Source organism: Microcaecilia unicolor, chromosome 5 (genome assembly GCF_901765095.1).
Source record: "Microcaecilia unicolor chromosome 5, aMicUni1.1, whole genome shotgun sequence".
Classification (NCBI taxonomy): Eukaryota; Metazoa; Chordata; class Amphibia; order Gymnophiona; family Siphonopidae; genus Microcaecilia; species Microcaecilia unicolor.
The window spans coordinates 207,441,418-207,463,666 of record NC_044035.1 but is presented as its reverse complement, the minus strand read 5'-3'; the positions used below and the strand labels follow the sequence as shown (position 1 = coordinate 207,463,666).

General features: G+C 45.3%; 1 protein-coding gene across 1 annotated transcript in view; it reads right to left on the bottom strand.

Annotated features, from left to right (window-relative positions):
- Positions 1 to 834: 834 nt before the first annotated feature.
- The window catches only part of SLC12A3 (solute carrier family 12 member 3), a 1,234,282-nt gene continuing 1,212,867 nt past the window's right edge, over positions 835 to 22,249 (bottom strand). The window contains 1 exon segment of the mRNA XM_030203718.1: positions 835 to 2,090. Coding sequence (XP_030059578.1) covers positions 1,949 to 2,090 — 142 coding nt within the window. The 3' untranslated portion in view covers positions 835 to 1,948.

Genomic DNA, 22,249 nt, shown 5'->3' with positions numbered 1-22,249 from the left:
ATAGAGAGAGGTGTAACCAGCAGAAGAAAGGGGGTGTTGATGCCCCTGTATAAGTCGTTGGTGAGGCCCCACCTAGAGTATTGTGTTCAGTTTTGGAGGCCGTATCTTGCTAGGGATGTAAAAAGAATTGAAGCGGTGCAAAGAAAAGCTACGAGAATGGTATGGGATTTGCGTTACAAGACGTATGAGGAGAGACTTGCTGACCTGAACATGTATACTCTGGAGGAAAGGAGAAACAGGGGTGATATGATACAGACGTTCAAATATTTGAAAGGTATTAATCTGCAAACGAACCTTTTCCGGAGATGCGAAGGCAGTAGAACGAGAGGACATGAAATGAGATTGAAGGGGGGCAGACTCAAGAAAAATGTCAGGAAGTATTTTTTAATGGAGAGAGTGGTGGATGTTTGGAATGCCCTCCCGCGGGAGGTGGTAGAAATTAAAACGGTAACGGAATTCAAACATGCATGGGGTAAACATACAGGAATCCTGCTCTGAAGGAATGGATCCTCAGGAGCTTAGCCGAGATTGGGTGGCAGAGCCGGTAGTGGGAGGGGGGATAGTGCTGGGCAGACTTATAAGGTCTGTGCCAGAGCTGGTAGTGGGAGGCGGGGCTGGTGGTTGGGAGGCGGGGATAGTGCTGGGCAGACTTATATGGTCTGTGCCAGAGCCGGTGGTGGGAGGCGGGACTGGTGGTTGGGAGGCGGGGATAGTGCTGGGCAGACTTATACGGTCTGTGCCCTGAAAAAGACAGGTACAAATCAAGGTAAGGTATACACAAAAATTGGCACATATGAGTTTATCTTGTTGGGCAGACTGGATGGACCGTGCAGGTCTTTTTCTGCCGTCATCTACTATGTTACTATGTAACTATGTATATGCAGTTTATATTTCTCCAGAGGTACAGGGCATCAAAGAAAAAATAATTCACTAACCATTCCAATTCACTCCCTCACTTCTGCTGCGACTGGACTAATTTATTTATTTATTTGTTACATTTTTATCCCACATTTTCCCACCTATTTGCAGGCTCAATGTGGCTTACATAATGCCAATAATGTTAGATTTTTGGCCTACTTACTAAAAACTAGGCTCTCGACAACTGCTCAATTTCACAGATACCATGAGATAGAACTCCATGCCATCATCATTCAATATGACTCCACAGAAGCTAATGAAAGACTATACCAATACACTGCAATATTAGGAAAGTGTGTGGTGTTAAAAGGAGAAAGACTTAGACCACTGTGTTGTTAAAAGTCAGGAGAAAGACATAGCCTATATTGTAGGAGAGCACATGAAGCTGTAAAAACCAGCAGTCTAATGTGAAGATAATTCAGCTGAAACCCAAATCCAGGAAGAGTACAGGTCTTTAGTAAAAGACCCCCTAAGTTAATATTATCCATTTAGTACACGCTAATCACAATGTGCTAGCTAGACAACACTTCCATGCCCATTCCCCATCCATGGCATGCACCCTCCCAAAAATAAACAAAAAGTCTGATTAACATGTGTTTAAAAACAAATTACTGTAAAACACTTTAATGCATTTGTGGTAAGCCTTTTTTGGTGTGCTAACCACACGTTAGGGCTTAACACCTTTTTAGTAAAAGGTCCTTATTATTAGTGAGCAAACAGGCATGGTTTAATGGGTCAGAGTTAATATGGATTTAGCCAAGGGAAGTCTTGACTCACCTATCTACTACAATTTTTTGAAGGCACAAATAAACATGTGGATAATGGTGAGGCAGTTGATGTAGAGCAGGATTTTAGAAAGGACGATGGATGTTATTTTACCTCTGTTTTCTCACCTCACTCTTTAACCATACTGACTCTCATATGGTATTCCTTCTGCCTTTTTTAATATGTAGAATATATGTTAAAAGTTTTTTTTTTAATCATAAGGTCATGTTCAACAAATTGTCTAAACTATATACAAGGACTTGCACTACTGGCAGTAAAAAGTGAGAACATTTTCTTGGTTTCCTCTGGTCAGCATGACAGGTGGCCTCAGATCTTGTGACAGGGTTTCCAGCCAGGCCATGTATAGTGAACTTGGGCATTTCCCCTTTCTGCCAACAGGCATAGTTCTAAAACATAAGATAAATACAAAAGTCATATTTGTGAGGATAAAACACTGTACATAACATATGTTTTTAGAAGCCTAGGTTTACCAGGTTCAATAAATGCAACAGGCCTGATATTCATCTGGCGCAGTGTGCAGAATAAGTTAAATGTCAGCCACACAATTTAAGTTTTCCTTATATTCAGCAACATTGTACATGTGAAAGGTAACGATATAAGCTAGTACCTAAATTTATAGTGCGCCTAGTTTATAGAATAGTAGCACTAATGTGCATGATTGGGACCAATAAGGTAAAATTATGTATCATACCTGATAATTTTCTTTCCATTAATCATAGCTGATCAATCCATAGACTGGTGGGTTGTGTCCATCTACCAGCAGGTGGAGATAGAGAGCAAACTTTTGCCTCCCTATATGTGGTCATGTGCTGCCGGAAACTCCTCAGTATGTCGATATCAAAGCTCCATCCGCAGGAATCAGCACTTAGAGAATTACACCCACAAAGGGACACTCTGCCCAGCTCACCACCCGCCGAAACGGGGGAGGGGAATTAACCCAGCTCATCCCCACACAATGTGGGGGAGGGGAATCCGTCCAGCTCATCCCCGCGGAGCGGGGGAGGGACACCACACCCGCCGATGCGGGGGGATCTGGCTTATCCTGCAACCGCAACCGCGGGAGGAGCTGACTGACCCTAACACCGCCGAAGCGGGAGGGGTACAAAGCTGCCCTACAGCCGCACGAAGCGGGAGGGAGTGCCGGCAGAATTTAAGTCTCAATCCAGCCCCGTAAAACGGAGGGGAGAGGAATGCAGCAGCTCATTATAACACAAACTCGTCTCAACTCTTGAAGAATCCAAGTGAAAAAACTTGAACACGAAGTCCTCCTGAAGTAACTGAAGACTAAACTTGAACCTAAAATTCAACCAGAATATAAACAGTACAGATATCTGGGAGGGGCTATGGATTGATCAGCTATGATTAATGGAAAGAAATTATCAGGTATGATACATAATTTTACCTTCCATATCATCATGCTGATACAATCCATAGACTGGTGGGATGTACCGAAGCAGTACTCACCCAGGGCGGGACATAGAAATCCCTGACCGCAACACTGAAGTTCCAAACCGGGCCTCCGCCCGAGCAGCCACAGTCAAGCGGTAATGCCTGGAAAAGGTATGGGCCGAAGCCCAAGTTGCCGCCTGCAAATCTCTTCCAAGGAGACGAACCCGGCCTCTGCCATCGAGGCCGCCTGAGCTCTAGTGGAGTGAGCCTTCAGCTGGATAGGCGGCACCTTCCCCGCGGCCACATAAGCCGCTGCAATGGCTTCCTTGACCCATCTTGCCACTGTAGGCTTAGCAGCCTGCAGACCCCCTTACGAGGACCTGCAAACAGGACAAACAGATGATCCGATTTCCGGAAATCATTGGTCACTTCCAAGTATCTGATGATGACACGTCTCACATCCAGACATTTGAGAGCAGAGTATTCCTCCGGGTAGTCCTCCCTCCGAAAGGAAGGGAGACAGAGCTGCTGATTCACATGGAAGCGAGAAACAATCTTGGGCAGGAAGGAAGGCACTGTGCGAATAGTCACTCCTGCCTCAGTGAACTGCAGAAAAGGCTCTCGACATGAGAGTGCCTGGAGCTCGGAAACTCTTCTGGCTGAAGTGATAGCCACCAACTGAGATAGAGAACATACTGGGGAGTTTCCGGCAGCACATGACCACATATAGGGAGGCAAAAGTTTGCTCTCTATCTCCACCTGCTGGTAGATGGACACAACCCACCAGTCTATGGATTGATCAGCATGATGATATGGAATTGGCAGTTATGCATTTAACTGCTAGGTGCTATTCTATAAACAGTGCATCTAAATTGCATAGCGTGCAACTCTCAGGGGACACACATGTGGGTGGAGCGTCAACATGTCAATGGGTGTGTCACCAAGAGGGCCATAATCGAACGGGGCCGGCCATCTATAAGGGCAGCCATCTCTAATGACGGCCTTGTAAAGCGGCGTACCTGACCGTATAATCGAAACAAGATGGCCGGCCATCTTTCGTTTCGATAATACTGTCGGGGCCGGCCAAATATCAACATTTTGGCCGCCCTTAGAGATCGCCGGCGTTAGAGATGGCTGCCATTGGTTTTCGCCGATAATGGAAACTAATGGCGGCCATCTCAAACCCGGCCAAATCCAAGCCATTTGGTCATGGGAGGAGCCAGCATTTGTAGTGCACTGGTCCCCCTCACATGCCAGGACACCAACTGGGTACCCTAAGGGGCACTGCAGTGGACTTCACAAATTGCTCCCAGGTAGGGTTACCATATTTTGTCCTCTGAAAAAGAGGACACATGCCCCGCCCCCCTGCCCCACCCACACCACGCCCCTGCCCCGCCCATGACCCATCCACACCACGCCCCCCTGCCCCGCCCACACATATCCGTTTCGGATCCTCTCCCCACCCTTTCTCGCTCTCACCCTGCCCCCTGTCACATATTCCCCTCCCCTGCCCCCCCCCCATCACCTCCCCTCCCCCTTACTACTACCCCTTGTCACATATTCCCCTACATTCAACCAGTGGGCCATACATTGACCACCAGAAATGTATCACTCAGCCCCCTTGTGCACTTCACCTCAGATCATCAAAGCCAAGTTGTGGGTCCTCTATGCCTGCTATCACTTCACTCTTCAGCACACTTTTCTGTATCTGTGCTGAATAGTAAATTAGCTGTGTTACCAAGGCTTTCTGCAGGGTTAGTTTGTGCGTGAAACCCCTTTCCGCATTATGTACCCAAGTTGTGCTAACCCTGTGTAAAGCCTGAGCACACCTTATTGATTTGGCCCCTTAAATTGTAAGCCCTGGAAGGACAGGAAAATACCTCCCTGTATCTGATTGTAAGTCACTCACAAGTTCCAAAGGAGTGAACTAAATTTAAAACCTCGTCCTTTCCACAAAGTTGAATGACACACCTGCTACTTAACGGAAAACACTGACTACAGGGAATTATTATTGCTGGAAGTGTGTTAGGCAGCCTTATAGAGCTCAAGCTTAAAAAAAATGTAATGGCTGATTTCTGAGACATTTTTTCCTGTTTCAACTTCTCTGCTAGAGTTTTTTAAAATAAATAATTGGCTCCCATTTCGTTTCTATTTGCTATATGGTTATTAAACTTCAAGCAAGTAGTTTTAGTTTTGTTCCCGTGGAACATGGTGTTGCGAATGTTATCAGAGCAAACAGTAAGCTTAATTAATTTTCTCATGAAATTAGTTCTATTTCACAGTATAGAAGTGATGTAGGCTCTGTATGCTGCTTTTCTTCATCAGAGCTCTACAGCCCAGACGATATAGTCCTCTTTCTCTGTGAAAATAAATTTCATGAGCCTTAGTTTTTTTTTGTCTGCAGACACGCAGCCTGTCTACTGCAAGTTTGTCATGTACTGCTTGTGAGTTTCTGATTCAGAAACAATGGGACCTGAAACAAACTCAGAAACTGGAAAGTCAATTCCAAAGTTTCCCTACACAGTGTTTTTCACTTTATCTCCACCTAGAATGAAAAATAACTCATCTCTTTAATCATTGATGAATCACAGGAATCCAGATTGCAAAAAGATTTAGCAGTTTACTTAGAGTTTGTGAATTTAGGAGTCATATGATTCTTCTTAACTCATCTGCTGATCAGCAGCAGGCTGCACTGAGCAGGCAGGCTAATGACAAACGCTGCCTCCCCCCAGTCCCAGGAGGAGTTAAACAGCTGAGCTGGCTGCAGCTGGTATTCAGTTCAGTACGGCTTCGGGCTTCTAATCTGCTATTTATTTGGCAGCCAACCTCCAACAACAGCCGGCTTCGGGCTTCACTTTGACTTTCTTTGCAGCCACAAACACAGGCTTAGGAGTGACTCGAGGCACTCCAGAATTACAAATACCGTCCCCTCACCTCCCCACTGAACTGTCATCTCTGTCTCTCCCCGGAATTCCCCAGTGCAGCATGTCTCCTCCCTTCAACATTCCTAGAACTGCCCTGCTACCACCCAATCCTACCTTTAAGCAAGCAAGCTCATGTCTGAGATCGCCAGCCAGCCAGCAGCAGCAGCCCTACTAATTTCCTACTCCAGCACCGTTCGATCGTCCCCCCCAGCCAGAAACAGGAAGTTAAAAGTTAGAGGAACGTGAACGAACGTCAGAGCAGGGGGGGGAGTGGAGGAGGCTGGAGAAGCAAAGCTGTGTTGGTGACTCAGAGCCGCTAGCAACCTGAAAAGCAAGTTGGGAAGTGTTTGCGTGTCTGCTTCTTCCGGTTTGTATTCTCACACAGTGATAGAGGGAAGGGGAGGGGAGACGCACGGCGCTGCTCGCCTGCACATTTGTCCATAAATCCGGACAAACGTGCGTGCAGGCAAAACCCGCCGGACGCCCCGGACATGCCCTCAAAAAGAGGACATGTCCGGGGAAATCCGGACGAATGGTAACCCTACTCCCAGGTGCATAGCTCCCTTACCTTGGGTGCTGAGCCCCCCAAATCCCCCCCCCAAAACCCACTACCCACAACTGTACACCACTACCATAGCCCTTAGGGATGAAGGGGGGCACCTACATGTGGGTACAGTGGTTTTTTTTTTGGGGGGGGGGGTTTGAGGGCTCCCATTTACCACCACAAGTGTAACAAGTAGGGGGGATGGGCCTTGGTCCACCTATCTGAAGTGCACTGCACCCACTAAAAACTGCTCCAGGGACCTGCATACTGATGATCCCCAATTTCCTCCGGTGGTCATCTGGTCAGCTCGGGCACCTTTTCAAGGCTTGGTCGTGAACAAAAAGGGACCAAGTCGGCCAAATGCTCGTCAGGGCTGGCTTTCTTTTTTCCATTATCGGCCGAAGCCGGCCATCTCTAAACCACGCCCCCGTCCCGCCTTCGGTACACTGCTGACACGCCCCCTTGAACTTTCGCCGGCTCCGCGACAGAAAGCAATTGAAGCCGGCCAAAATCGGCTTTCAATTATACCGATTTGGCCGGCATTAGGAGAAGGCCGGCCATCTCCCGATTTGTGTCGGAAGATGGCCGGCCTTCTCCTTCGAAAATAAGCAGGCAAGTGACACAGAACTTACAGAATACTCAGTTGTGCACATTGATTGGCGTTCCCACTTATGCCAGCCATTCATCTTGTCATAAGAAGGCATGCTTAAATTTTGGCACACCAATGCAGCTTTGCACTAATATTCTACAACAGCTCAGGTGCACCCTTAAACTGTTATAGCATTGCTGTTAAGCGTGCTTCTTTAGGGCACTTAAAATGCCAATTTATAGAATTGCTGCCATAATTTGTAATGCTGAACATGCATGCAATTTGGTAACCACACTAGTGCTATACATTTACCCCTTCATTCTATAATATGGTGACTAAATTTAAGCACCTCTTTGGTGCTTAAATGTATCATATACTGCCATTCATGTGGGTAAGTGCACATTTCCGCTTGTAATGGCAGTAGTTTGCCTAATGCCATTCTATAATTTTGCACTAAAATGACTTAGCACATAATTGTTAGGTGAGCATTCACAAAGCAGGGGCAGGGTAGGGCCAGGCTAACATTTAAGCATACAAGTTACAGAATACTGTAAATTATGCACTTACATGTTACATTTAGATGCACAAATTTATGCCAGATCTATAAGTGTAAACGCCTAATTGTAGGTGCATTGATGCTGACTTATACTAGTATTTTATAGTAGAAAGCACACGCTTACATGCCATTCTAGAACAAGTGCACTTCCCACTTACTTTTGCAACCTAACTGTTGTACCTTAGTTTAAGCCTGCTATTCAGCAGGCCTAAACTAAACATATAACTAGACAGAAGCTAAATAATGGGCCATTCAGATGGAATTTTAACCCAATTCTTTTCATATAAAGGTTGAAAATTCACACATAGGGAAATCATCTGGCCACTATTCTGCGCTATTTAACAGGCCAGGAACAGCTCCTGGCCAGTTAAATGGCATTTAGTTGGCTAACCACTAATAATAGCCAGTTATCTCCGCTGAATATGTGTGGTTAGCGCATAGCGGCTAACCGGCTATATCGTGCAATATAGCCAGCTATCTATATTCAAGTGCTGGACAGCTAAGATTTGCAGCCAAATTGGACCGCCTAAATACCAGTCCTATCTTTGGTCACTATAAACTTAACTGGCCAGCTCTGATTATTCACTTAGGGGCCCTTTTACTAAGACGCATGCCGAATTAGAACTACCGCCTGGCTACTGCATGCCCCGGGTGGTAATTCTAATTTTGATGGATGTCCAAAACGCGCGGCAGAAAATAATTTCTATTTTCTACCATGTGGTGCTAACCGGGCGGTAATCGTCAGTGTATGCGCGCTGACGATTACCGCCCAGTTTATGCTTGAGACCTTACCGCTAAGTCAATGGGTGGTGGTAAGGTCTCAGGCCCAAAATGGAAGAGTGCTCATTTTTATTTTGCTGCACGTCCATTTTTGGCAAAAAAGGCCTTTTTTGTAGGTGCACTGAAAAATGGACCTGTGCGTGTCCAATACGCGCGCCTACAGGCCATTTTTCGGCGCGCCTTAGTAAAAGGGCCCCTTAGCTGTTTACATTTGAGCCGGTGCAAAAAAAAAAAAAAACGAAATTCAATGTTGGTCACTGGAAATGCTCCGGCATTGAATATCTGGGGTCAGCGCCGATTGTGGCACTTGTGCGGGCTATGTCCTGCGGTCTGAATATCAGGTCCCATATGTTTACTGGCCACCAGTAAATGCATAACTTCTTTTGAACATTGGCCTGAATAGTTCTTCAGCTCATTGTTGTTTTCAAAACTGAAGGAATAACATGGATTGATAATGAAGTATATAACAGAGAAATACTACCTTCTACACAGGTCAAAGTAATTAGAGATCAATATATCGCTGTAGATTTTGCTCTCCAATTGGCAAATAGTTGCCAAATATAAGATTTCCTCAAGTATCTACTACTGTAAAAGGGAATATCTGGCTTCTATTAATTGAGTAGAATTCGCATTAGAAATTATCCTCAGCACATCAGATTGAGATGGCAATTTAAAATAAGACATCATGCTGAAGATAGTAGTTCTGTTGAAAACAGGAGAACAAGATAGAGTCTTTTATATCCTCAATCTTTTTAATGAATGCATGAGCAAAAAGCATTGGCATCCATAAGAATATGCCATACTGGGACAGACCAATGGTCCATCTAGCTGGTATGCTGCAGACTGGATGGACCATTCAGGTCTTTATCTGCCGTCATTTACTATGTTCTAGCAGTGGCTAATCCGGGTCACAAGAACCTGGCACCTGGCAGAATCCCAGGTCAGAAGGTACCAAAACATGATGAGAGGAATTGGTGACCTGGAGAATCTTATATAAACCAAAGCGATTAGTGTCTCTTTGGAGTAGGGAAGAATAATATTCTAATTTCACTGTCAGAACTTCACCTCTGTATCACAAAGCTGTGTCTTTAAAGAACACAAGATCTGTCAAAAGCCTAAATTTACGCCATCTGTGCTCATTAAAGTAGATCCTGCTTTCATTTCAATGATATGGTATAGGCTGACCAATCCTTCCAGACAGCCTAATGATCTCATTGTCTGTATCCCATGTTCTGCCGCTCTTCACTCACCCCCTATATCCTTCTCTATGGGTCTTCTTAATTGTCGTTCCCTCTGCACTAAGTCATTGCTTGTCTGCGACTTATTCCAGTTCTACCATTTAAACTTTTTAACGTTCAACAGAAACCTGGTTTAGGAAAGTTGAAGAGCCCTATCTCTATCAATGTCTCCACCAGGTTTAATAAGCTTTTCATTCGCTTGGGCTTCTAAATGTGGCAGAGATCTTGGGATCCATGTTAAAGAGATTTCTGCATCCACATTCCAATACCCAAAGCTTTTGGCTCTTCATGTCCTAACTAATCCACCATTTGTTTTAATAGTATCTACTGCCCTCCTACTATAACCTACTTGGGATACTTTATTACAATCCTTGGCAGATGCTGTCACTCGCTATCGTGAATTGATAATCCTAGGCGACTTCAATATCCACATTGATGATCCAAATCATCTACATGTTCCAGTCGTTTTTGTCATTTCTTAACGATACAGGACTTAGATAATTAGTGACTTGCATGACCCATACTGCTGGCCGCACTTTGGACCTAGTAATAATCCAGGATACTTCTCTATTTTCAATAGATATTTCAGGTGCAATTTCTATGCCTTGGACTGATCATCATCTAGTATTATTTTCATTTATCTCTCCATCAGTTTCTCAGCTGCAATCCAGAAAAGTAGCACTTCCTAGTCCTAGTTCTAGATTTTCAGGCATTGACCACACAACTGGTCCACCCCTTTGTATCAGGTGACCCTCAGGGGGAGGAATGCTGGCTTCAGCCTAACCCCTGGTAAGCCTTTCCTCAGCTGAGAGGTGCCCAGCTCTACCACCGGGGCTGCCTTTCAGGTACTGTGGAGAACTTGCAGCTCATCTGCATATCCTTTACAGCCTTCTCTGGGGTGACTCCCAGGTCCACTCCGATCCACTCAGGGCCTCCGCTCTAGGTGCTGCGCGCTGGTGCATTTTTCTCTTTACATTTATTTTTCTCCCAGTTACTACTTATGGCTCCAGTACACTTTTTCTTCTTGGTACTGTCCCTTCCTAATTTGTTTCTCCATCTCAAACCACTGTACACTGCAGGAACACATTGTCCACCCTCTGTATTCATCATCTCACCATCTCTTTTTTCCTCTTCCTTTTTCTCAGCTCTCAACCTTCAACATTTCCTTCCTTCCATTCATCCATCTCCTTTCTATCTAAGTACATCTCGCTTTCGTCGCTGTCATCGTACCTCTCCTACTCTTCTCCGTATTCTCTGGCTCCTTCTCCTGCTCTCCGCTGGGGACATTAATCCTAATCCTGGTCCTCCACATCAGCTCTCATCCTATTTGTGCAGGTCACACCGTGATAGCTCCAATCTAATTTCTGTTCCTCTCCTCCCCCTTGCTTCCCTGCCTTTCTCTTGCGCTCTGTGGAATGCCCGCTCTGTCTGTAACAAACTTTCCTACATCCATGACCTCTTTATCTCTTATACTCTCCATCTGTTTGCCCTAACTGAAACCTGCTTTACCCTGAAGACTCTGCTTCAGTTGCGGCCCTATGCCATGGAGGTTATCTTTTCTCCCATATTCCTCACCCGGTTGGCCGCAGAGGTGGTGTCGGGCCACTACTTTCACCCTCTTGTAGATTTCAACCTCTTCTTCTACCTCAGTCTCACTGTTTTTCTTCCTTTGTAGTCCACTCCATCCGTCTATTTGCTCCTCTGCCTCTCCGAGTAGCAGTCATTTATCGACCCCCCTGATAAGTCCCTTTCTTCCTTTCTCACTGACTTTGATGCTTGGCTTTTCTTCTTTCTTGAACCTTCATCTCCTTCCCTCATTCTTGGGGATTTTAACATTCATGCTAATGATCCTTCTGACTCTTATGCTTCACAGTTTCTTGCTTTGACATCCTCTTTCAATCTTCAACTGTGCTCCACTGACCCCACTCACCAGAATGGCCACTGTCTTGATCTTATCCTCTTCTCAAACTGCTCACTCTCCAGTTTCTGTGCCTCAACTCTTCCCCTTTCTGACCATCATCTGATAACTTTCACACTTAAAACACCCCAGTCCCGTCCAATCTTAACCAATACATTTAGGAATCTTCAGGCTATTGACCCTTCTACTCTGTCCTCCAATGTTTCAAACCTCTTCTCTACCACTATGTTATCCAAGTCTGTTAATGAGGCTGTCTCTTCCTGTAATACTATTCTCTCCTCTGCTCTGGATACTCTCGCTCCTCCCATTCCCTGTTCTGTAAAACGTACCAAACACCAGCCTTGGCTGACCTCTAGAATCCGCTACCTACGTTCCTGTGCCCGCTCTGCCGAACGCCTTTGGCTGAAATCCCGTGCCCATGCTGACTTCATACATTTCAAATTCTTGCTGACCTTCCAGTCTGCTCTTTTACTTGCCAAACAGGACTATTACATCCAGTTGACAAATTCTCTTGGCTCAAACCCTCAACGTCTCTTTGCCACATTGAACTCTCTCCTCAAAGTGCCTTCACCTCCAACCCCCCCTTCACTTTCCCCCCAGACTCTGGCTGAGTTCTTTCATGATAAGACTCACAAGATTAAACTTGAATTCTCAACCAGGTCGCCTCCACCTCTCCTTCCCTTAGTCCATCCTCTTAACCCTCCAACCCCTGCCTCCTTGTCTGACATTGCTGCCTGGATGTCTCAGCGCCATCTGAAACTAAACATGACCAAGACTGAGCTTCTCATTTTTCCCCCTAAACCAACCTCTCCTCCTCCCCCATTCTCTATTTCCGTGGATAACACACTCATCCTTCCTGTCTCATCAGCTTGTAACCTTGTGGTCATCTTCAACTCCTTCCTCTCCTTCTTTGCACATATTCAACAGACTGCTAAAATCTGTCGTTTCTTTCTCTATAATATCAGCAAAATTCACCCTTTCCTTTCTGAGCACACTACCAGAACCCTCATCCACACTTTTATCACCTCTCGCTTAGACTATTGCAACTTGCTTCTCACACGTCTCCCACTTAGCCATCTCTCTCCTCTTCAATCTGTTCAAAATTCTGCTGCACGACTAATATTCCACCAGTGTCGTTATGCTCATATTAGCCCTCTCCTCAAGTCACTTCACTGGCTTCCTATCCGTTTCCGCGTACAGTTCAAACTCCTCTTATTGACCTATAAGTGCATTCACTCTGCAGCTCCTCAGAACCTCTCCACTCTCATCTCTCCCTACATTCCTCCCCGGGAACTCCATTCACTGGGTAAATCTCTCTTATCTGCACCCTTCTCGTTCACTGTTAACTCCAGACTCCGTTCCTTTTATCTTGCTGCACCATATGCCTGGAATAGACTTCCTTTTTGATGCTGCTTTTAACTCCTAACCCTTATTCACTTGTTCAGAACCCTTATTTTATCATCCTCACTTTAATATTCCCTTATCTCTTGTTTGTCCTATTTGTCTGTCCTAATTAGATTGTAAGCTCTGTCGTGCAGGGACTGTCTCTTCATGTTCAATTGTACAGCGCTGTGTATGTCTAGTAGCGCTTTAGAAATGATAAGTAGTAGTAGTAGTAGTATCCTTTTTCTGGATAATTTTCTCGATGTTTCTCTTGAAGAAGTGAGTAAATCCTGGAATGATGTTTTACATTCCCACCTGTAAGAAACTTGATTCATATCCATACTAATATTGGTTTCACGAAGGGCTACGTTTGGCCAAACGGCAGGTCCATTGGGCGGAGCACTCTTCTGCTTCAAATTCTGTGAACACAGAACCACACTTTGGGTCCCTCAGGGTTCTGTCCTGTCCCTTCTGCTTTTTAATATCTTTCTGAGCCCCTTAGCAACACTGATTCAAAACTTTAATATTAGATTTTTTTTCTATGCTCATGATATTCTTTTGATCTTTCCAACATCTCCCATCTCATCCAATCTATATGCCCTACCGATTTGTCTACTGGCTGTTTCTGACTGGTTGACCATAAATAAATTAGTCCTCAATCTTGCTAAAACAACGACCTGCTGGGTTACTGGCAGTTACCCAAGGCATACTGTTACCCCAATGCTTTTCAACTTACCAGTTCCAACAGATACTTAAGAGTCATTTCTGACTCAAAACTTTCATTTGAAAAGCAAATCTGTTAGGTACTCATGCAGGGCTTCTTGATCCTAAGCAATCTCCATTCAATAAAGAAATATTTGATTTCTTATATATGCTTATCCATGCATTTTTAATAACACAATTAGACTATTGTAATTCAGTATATGCTTTTATTACTCAGTACCAATTATGCAGTTTGCAAACTTTGTACAACGCTGCTGTGCATTTTTTTTATTTGTACCCCGCGCTTTCCCACTCATGGCAGGCTCAATGCGGCTTAGGTACTTATTTGTACCTGGGGCAATGGAGGGTTAGGTGACTTGCCCAGAGTCACAAGGAGCTGCCTGTGCCTGCAGTGGGAATCAAACCCAGTTCCCCAGGACCAAAGTCCACCACTCTAATCACTAGAGCCCAAAGGAGTGATCAAATCACCTCACTTTTATCCAAACTATATTGGTATGACAATTCCATATACACCAAATTGAACATTCCATTCCATTGATACACACTGCACGGTCCTGCTGCCTTCACCAAAATGGGCGCAATATGAGAAAAAAGGTGGTCTGCTTTTTTATTTTTGACCCCAAAGCTTTGGAATGACCCGCCACCACGAATCAGATTGGAGCTCTCCTATGACAAATTTAAGTCCCAACTTAAAGCTTACTACTTTCAACAAGCATTTGGCTTCCCTTTCCCCACAACTGGTTAGGGTGTGTCTACCTCAGGTTAAGAAGAAAAATGGTTTATCTCAGTGTGACTGATTTCTTGTATGAATGACGTTTACTACTACTACTACTACTACTTATCATTTCTAAAGCGCTACTAGACGTACGCAGCACTGTACACTTGAACATGAAGAGACAGTCCCTGCTCGACAGAACTTACAATCTAATTAGGACAGACAAACAGGACAAGAGATAAGGGAATATTAAAGTGAGGATGATAAAATAAGGGTTCTGAACAAGTGAATAAGGGTTAGGAGTTAAAAGCTGCATCAAAAAGATGGGCTTTTAGCTTAGATTTGAAGACGGCCAGAGATGGAGCTTGACATACCGGCTCTGGAAGTCTATTCCAGGCATATGGTGCAGCAGCTGCTTTTACTTTCAATATGGAGTTTTAAAAAATTTTAAGGTATATATTATGTTGTAAACCGCTATGATCTTGCATATCAATAATGGTGGTATATCAGATGTATTCATTAACATAAACAAATAATTGATGTTTCAAAAGACAAGGCCCCTGATGATACCAGGGGTGAGTCTGATGATGCGAAGTCCTCACAGGAAGCATCAGGACAGTCTTTTATAGAGAGCAGAAGATAAAGCAGCATCCCATTAGGTCCTTAATAAGGGTACTTACAGTTTTTCAGCTGGCTGATCTAATGTGATACTGGCTTCATCTTCCCTTTTTCTCCTTTCTTTCCTCATATCTTCTTATTTATTTTATTGATAGGTTAGTAATTCTGTATTTTTTACTCTGGGGCTTATTTTCAAAACAGAAATGGCATAAATCATTTTTCTATGAAGTCTGTCAGAAGTGCATTTAGATCCCAAGGGGGCATATCAGGGGTGTGTTACGGGCGGGATCTGGGCATTCCTAAAACTTGGATGTTTTTCTGCCATAATGGAACAAAACATCCAACTTATAGCCCAGGATGTTTTTGTTATGTTTCATTATGGCAGAAAAACGTCCAAGTTTTAGGAATGCCCAGATCCCGCCCGTAACACACCCCTGACATGCCCCCTTGTGATCTATAAGTTGGATGTTTTGTTGTAGACCTGTTTTTTTAATGAATAAGCCAAACAAAGTGTCCCAAATGAACAGATGACCTCCCCTTACTCCCCTAGTGGTCACTAACCCCCTCCCACCCCAAAAATGTGATTTGAAACATTATTTACCAGCCTCTATTCCAGCCTTAGATGTTATACTTAGATCCATTAGACCAGTATGCAGCTCCCTGGAGTAGTCTAGTGGTGGGTGCAGTGCACTGCAGACAGGTGGACCCAGGCCCATACCTCCCCCTACCTGTTACTCTTGTGGTGGAAACTCAGCCCTCCAAACCTCACCAGAAACCCACTGTACACATATAGGTGCTGCCTTCACCCATAAGGGTTTTTGTAGTGGTGTACATTTGGGGGTGGTAGGTTTTGGGGGCCTCAACAGACAAGATAAGGGAGCAATGGTGAAATGTGTACCTGGGAGCATTTATTTGAAGTTCAGAGCAGTGCCCCCTAGGATGCCCCATTGCTCTCCTGGGATGTCCGTGTGGCTAGACTGCTAAGAATGCTGGCTCCTCATACATCCCAATGGCATGATTTTGTGTGTTTTTCACTTGGATTTTTTTTTTAAAGTGGAATAAAAAGATAAACGCACAGAGCACAAAAACATCTAGGAAATAGCCAATTTTGAAAAAAAAAAAAAAAAGACTTTCTGTTTTGAAAATGGCTATATTCCTCACTTGAATTTTGGACATTTTTAGCAAAACGTCCAAAGTTGGACTTAGACATCATATCAAAAATGCTCCTCTCTGTGTCTAACTTTGCAGTTTATATACTCCACTTGATATTCAGTTGGTGGCTATCAGCGTTTTTTAAAACGCTGATCGGCGCTGGCTAAATTTATCCCCTGATTTTCAGTGCCAGGATAAGTCTGGGCACAATGGCACTGATAATTGGTGACTAATTTCAGGCGGGCTGAGCACTGGAGCTTATGTGGGCCCGGCTGAAATTCAGCTGAGGCCCGCATAAGAGTTATGCGGACCCAGCTGAATATCGGGCTGGGGCCCATGTAACTGTTTTTTTGTTTTTAAGAGCCCCCAAGTCCCCCGACAATTCCCCCTCTTTCCCTCTCCTCCCCAGCTATCCAGGTAGGCCCTCCCCCTGGTCCTACCAGTATCGTGGGTGGTCCAGCAGGGTCGTTAGGGAGAGGAGCACAGCCCCCTCACTACTGCCCCTTACAGCGCCTGGGGCAGTAGTGATAGGGTGGATAGGATTGGAGGAGGGGTAGCACTGTATGTAAATGAGAACCTTGACTCAGATAGGCTGCAAATATTGCAGGAGACAAAACATCTATTGGAATCCTTGTGGATTGAAATTCCACTTGAAAAGGGGAAAAGGACGGTGATAGGAGTGTACTACTGTCCGCCTGGCCAAGACGAGCAGACGGACGCAGCAATGACAAGGGAAATTAGGGAAGCGAATAAAAAGGGAAATGTAATATTAATGGGTGGCTTCAATTATCCAGATATAGACTGGGTGAATGAAACATCGGTACATGCAAGGGAGGTGAAATTTCTTGATGAAATCAAGGACGGCTTCATGGAACAGCTGGTTCAGGAGCCAACAAGAGAAGGAAAAATACTAGACTTAATCATTAGTGGAGCTCATGATCTGGTGCAGGGGGTAACGGTGCGAGGGCCGCTTGATAACAGTGATCATAATATGATCGATTTTGATATTGGCTGCAAAGTAAGTGAACTCAGGAAATCAAATACACTAGCGTTTAACTTTAGAAAAGGAGATTACGATAAAATGAGGAGAATGGTGAAAAAAAGACTGAAGGGAGCAGCTGAAAGGGTAAAAAACTTGAATCAGGCGTGGATGCTGTTCAAAGACACCATCCTAGAAGCACAGAACAAATATATTCCGCGTATTAGAAAAAGAGGAAAAAAGACCAAACGTCAGCCGATGTGGCTAAACAGTAAGGTAAAGGAAGCTATTAGAGCCAAAAAACAATCCTTCAGAAAATGGAGAAGGGAACAGACTGAAGACAATAAGGTAAAACATAAGGAATGTCAAACCAAATGCAAAAAGGAGATAAGGAGGGCTAAGAAGGACTTTGAAAAAAAGTTAGCGTTAGAAGCAAAAACACATAGCAAAATTTTTTTTAGGTATATTAAAAGCAGGAAGCCGGCTAAAGAATCGGTAGGGCTGCTGAACGACTGTGGTGTTAAAGGGGCGATCAGGGACGACAAAGCCGTAGTGGAGAAATTGAATGAATTCTTTGCTTCGGTCTTCACCGAGGAGGATTTGGGAGGGATACCGGTGCCGGAAAAGGTATTTGAAGCGGACGAGTCAGAAAGACTAAATGATTTCACTGTAAACTTGGAGGATGTAATGGGGCAGTTCTGCAAACTGAAAAGTAGTAAATCACTGGGACCGGATGGTATTCATCCCAGAGTATTAATAGAGCTGAAAAATGAACTTGTGGATCTACTGTTAGTAATATGCAATTTATCCCTAACAACAGGTGTGGTACCGGAAGATTGGAGGGTGGCCAATGTAACGCCGATTTTTAAAAAGGGTTCCAGAGGCGATCCGGGAAATTATAGACTGGTGAGTCTGACGTCGGTGCTGGGAAAAATGGTGGAGGCTATTATTAAGAATAAAATTACAGAGCACATACAAAAGCATGGGCTACTGAGACAAAGTCAGCACGGTTTTAGTGAAGGGAAGTCTTGCCTCACAAATCTACTGCATTTTTTCGAGGGGGTGAACAAACATGTGGACAAAGGGGAGCCGGTGGATATTGTATATCTAGATTTTCAGAGGGCGTTTGACAAAGTGCCGCATGAAAGACTCCAAAGGAAACTGGAGAGGCATGGGATCGGAGGCAGCGTATTATTGTGGATTAAAAGCTGGTTAAAGGATAGGAAGCAGAGAGTAGGGTTAAATGGCCATTATTCTCGATGGAGAAGGGTGGTTAGTGGGGTCCCTCAGGGGTCTGTGCTGGGACCGCTGCTTTTTAACATATTTATAAATGACCTCGAGATGGGAGTAACTAGTGAGGTAATTAAATTCGCAGATGACACAAAATTATCCAGGGTCATCTCGTCGCGGGAGGAGTGTGAAAAATTACAAGAAGACCTCGCGAGACTGGGGGATTGGGCGTCCAAATGGCAGATGAAGTTCAACGTTGACAAGTGCAAAGTGATGCATGTGGGAAGGAGGAACCCGAATTACAGCTATGTTATGCAAGGTTCCGCGTTAGTAGTTACGGACCGAGAAAGGGATCTGGGAGTCATCGTGGATAGGACGTTGAAATCTTCAGCTCAATGTGCTGCGGCGGCTAAGAAGGCGAACAGAATGTTGAGTATTATTAGAAAAGGGATGGAAACCAAGCATGAGGATGTTATAATGCTGTTATATCGCTCCATGGTGCGACCGCACCTGGAGTTTTGTGTTCAGTTCTGGTCGCCTCATCTCAAAAAAGATATAAAGGAATTGGAGAAGGTGCAGAGAAGGGCGACAAAAATGATAAAAGGGATGGGACGACTACCCTATGAGGAGAGGTTAAGACGGCTAGGACTCTTTAGCCTGGAGAGAAGGCGGCTGAGAGGTGATATGATAGAGGTTTACAAAATAATGAGCGGGATAGAGCGGACAGATGTGAAGCGTTTGTTTACGCTTTCTAACAATAATAGAACCAGGGGACACAAGATGAAATTAGAATGTGGTAGGTTTAAAACAAATCGGAGAAAGTTTTTCTTTACTCAGCGCATAGTTAGACTCTGGAACTCATTGCCGGAGAAGGTAGTGACGGCAGCTGGCCTTGCTGAGTTTAAAGGGGGTCTGGACAGATTTCTGAAGGAAAAGTCCATTGATCGTTATTAAATTTTGTTTTTTTTGCCAGATTCTTGGGGCCTGGATTGGCTGCTGTCGGAGACAGAGTGTTGGGCTTGATGGACCTTTGGTCTTTTCCCAGCGTGGCAGTGCTTATGTGCTTATGTCCAAAATGGCTGTCGTGACCTCTTGCAGCAGCTTGTGGTACTACACGAAGAACCACAAGCTGTCGTGAGAGGCCACAGCAGCCATGTTGGACAGCTGCCACACGTGCCAGGAGCGAGGTGGCTGCACTCCTGCCCTCATCGACTCGCTGGACCACCAGGGATACAGGTAGGCTTCACTGAAGGGTTTGTAAGTTCGTAAGTGTGTAACCATCCGACTCACCATCTCTCTGTGCTCCGCCCTCGCGTCAAAACGTGATGATGTCGAGGGCGGGTAAAGAGAAAAGAAAACAAGAGTTATACCATCTCTCTCTGCCCCGCTCTCGCGTCAAAATGTGATAACGTCGAGGGCGGGTAATGAGAAAAGAAAAGAGTTATATCGGCCTCAAAGAATCGTGCCACTCGCGTGCCCACACCAAGCGCGCAGCCTCAAAGAATCGCACCACTTGCGTGTCCACACCGAGTGCGCCTGCGCACCGCCTACCCTCACTCTGTCTCGCGCAGTGCACCGGCTGTCCTTATGCGGACTCAGGTAGTTGTGCGTTGGTTTTTTACTAGGCAAACAATTATCTGACAGCTGTAGCTGAAGGAGAGCGGCATACGTGGAGACAAGACCAGGAGGCAAAGTTTATCCTGGTGAGTGCCCACACTCTCACACACACATGCCGCTACACTGCCTCCCCCCCAACATCATACATAAACTCTGACACCCTCCCCACCCCCCACCCTCAACACCATCACCCACCCACATCATACACAAACTCTCCAAGGAACAATCAACAGACATACATTCCTTGAAAACAACCTCCCTTCCCCCCCCCCCCCCCCCAAATCATCATACACACACTGTGCCATGGAGAAACAGCATCTCTGTCACTCACACCCACACACTCCCCTCCCACCCCTCTTAATACACAAACTCTAAAATGGAAAATCAACATCTCTATCACTCAGACACATACACTCCCCCCAACCACCTCCAAAACATCATACACAAACTCTGCCATGGTGAATCTAGATCTCTGTCTCTCACTCACACCCTCACACTCCTCCCCCCCCCCCCCCACTAAATACACAAGCTGTACCATGGAGAATCACCATCTCGCACTCACACCCACATACACAACCAAACTCTACCCCCCCTTCCACACAAAAACATACACACACTCTGCCATGGAGAGACAGCATCTCTCTCTCTCACTCACACACACTCCCAGCCCCACCCCCTTAATACACAAACTCTACCAAGGAAATTCAACATATCTTTCTCTGACTCACACACCCACAGCCCCCCCAACCCCCCCCCCCCCAAGAAAACACAAACACATACACTGATGTGGAACACCGATACCATCCTCCCCCCCCCCCCCCCAAGAATGGCAACGCAGATTGGTCATGCAACTCACACACTCCCAACCTAATCAGTAACCAAGCCCCCCCCCCCCCTTCCGGGGCTAAGGAAAGGGAAGTTCAGGGGAAGAAAGGCAATTGTCCCCCCTCCAAACACTCTCACACACAGACACCGCTACCCTCTCCACCCCCCCCCCCCCACATCATACACAAACTCTGCCACCTTCCCCACTACCACCCACATCATACACAAACTCTCCAAGGAACAATCACCATCTTTCTGTCTGACACAGACACACATTCCTTCCAGCCCCCCCCCCCCCCAACATCATACACACACTGTGCCATGGAGAAACAGCATCTCTCTCTCACTCACACCCACACACTCCCCTCCACCCCCTTAATACACAAACTCTAACCACCACCACAACATCATACACAAACTCTGCCATGGTGAATCAAGAACTCTCTCTCACTCACACCCACAATCTCCCCAATAAATACACAAGCTCTAACATGCAGAATCAGCATCTCTCGCTCATACCCACACACACAACCAGGGGTGTGCTAGCAAATTTTTAACAACGGGCTCTCTCTCCGGGCATAGCGGCCCTGAAATTTGGGGGAGGGGGGAATACATGCCTCTCTCTCCCCTCCCTTGTGCGGGCACGCTAGGCATACTTTTGCCGAGCCCCACCAGCCAATAAATGAACTGCCACCATTCTCTGCTGCTTGTTTCTGGCTCTCTGAGCAGCATGATTCAACCTTCTTGTGCTTGCATGAAAAGTCCCAGCCTGATGCTCAGAGTCAGAAACAAGGAACAAGGGGCAGCAGCAGCAGTCTATTTACTTGGCTGGTGGGGCCAGCATTATGCCAGCAAAGTAAAAGAGAATTCAGGAGGGGGTCCAAGCCCACATTTTGGGAGTCAGTTGTTAAAGTAGCCATGGGGAGGCCTACTTTAACAACCGGCTCCCAAAATTCTTAAAAACTTAACAAACGGCTCTCGCGAGCCCGTGAGAGCCCGCTCCAGCACACCACTGCACACAACCAACCAACACAAAGAAAAAACCCCCAAAACAACAAAAAAGATATTACACATAATACAACAATGTAAATTATTCATTAGCATGACAACACATTTCTCCTAACAATCCCTTTGAAAACATTAATTGCAGGAAGCCAATACCTTGCTAGCGCTCGTTTCATTGGTTTCAGAAACGGGCCTTTTTTCCTAGTTATGAACATATTTCACTGATATTAAAAAGGCTTCACTGGCTCCCTATTGAATATAGAATTTGGTTTAAGATTATTTGTCTGGTTTTTAAAATCTTAATGGAACAGGGTTCTAAGGTTTTGGTGGCCAAACTTCGCTTATACTAGCCCACTCGGT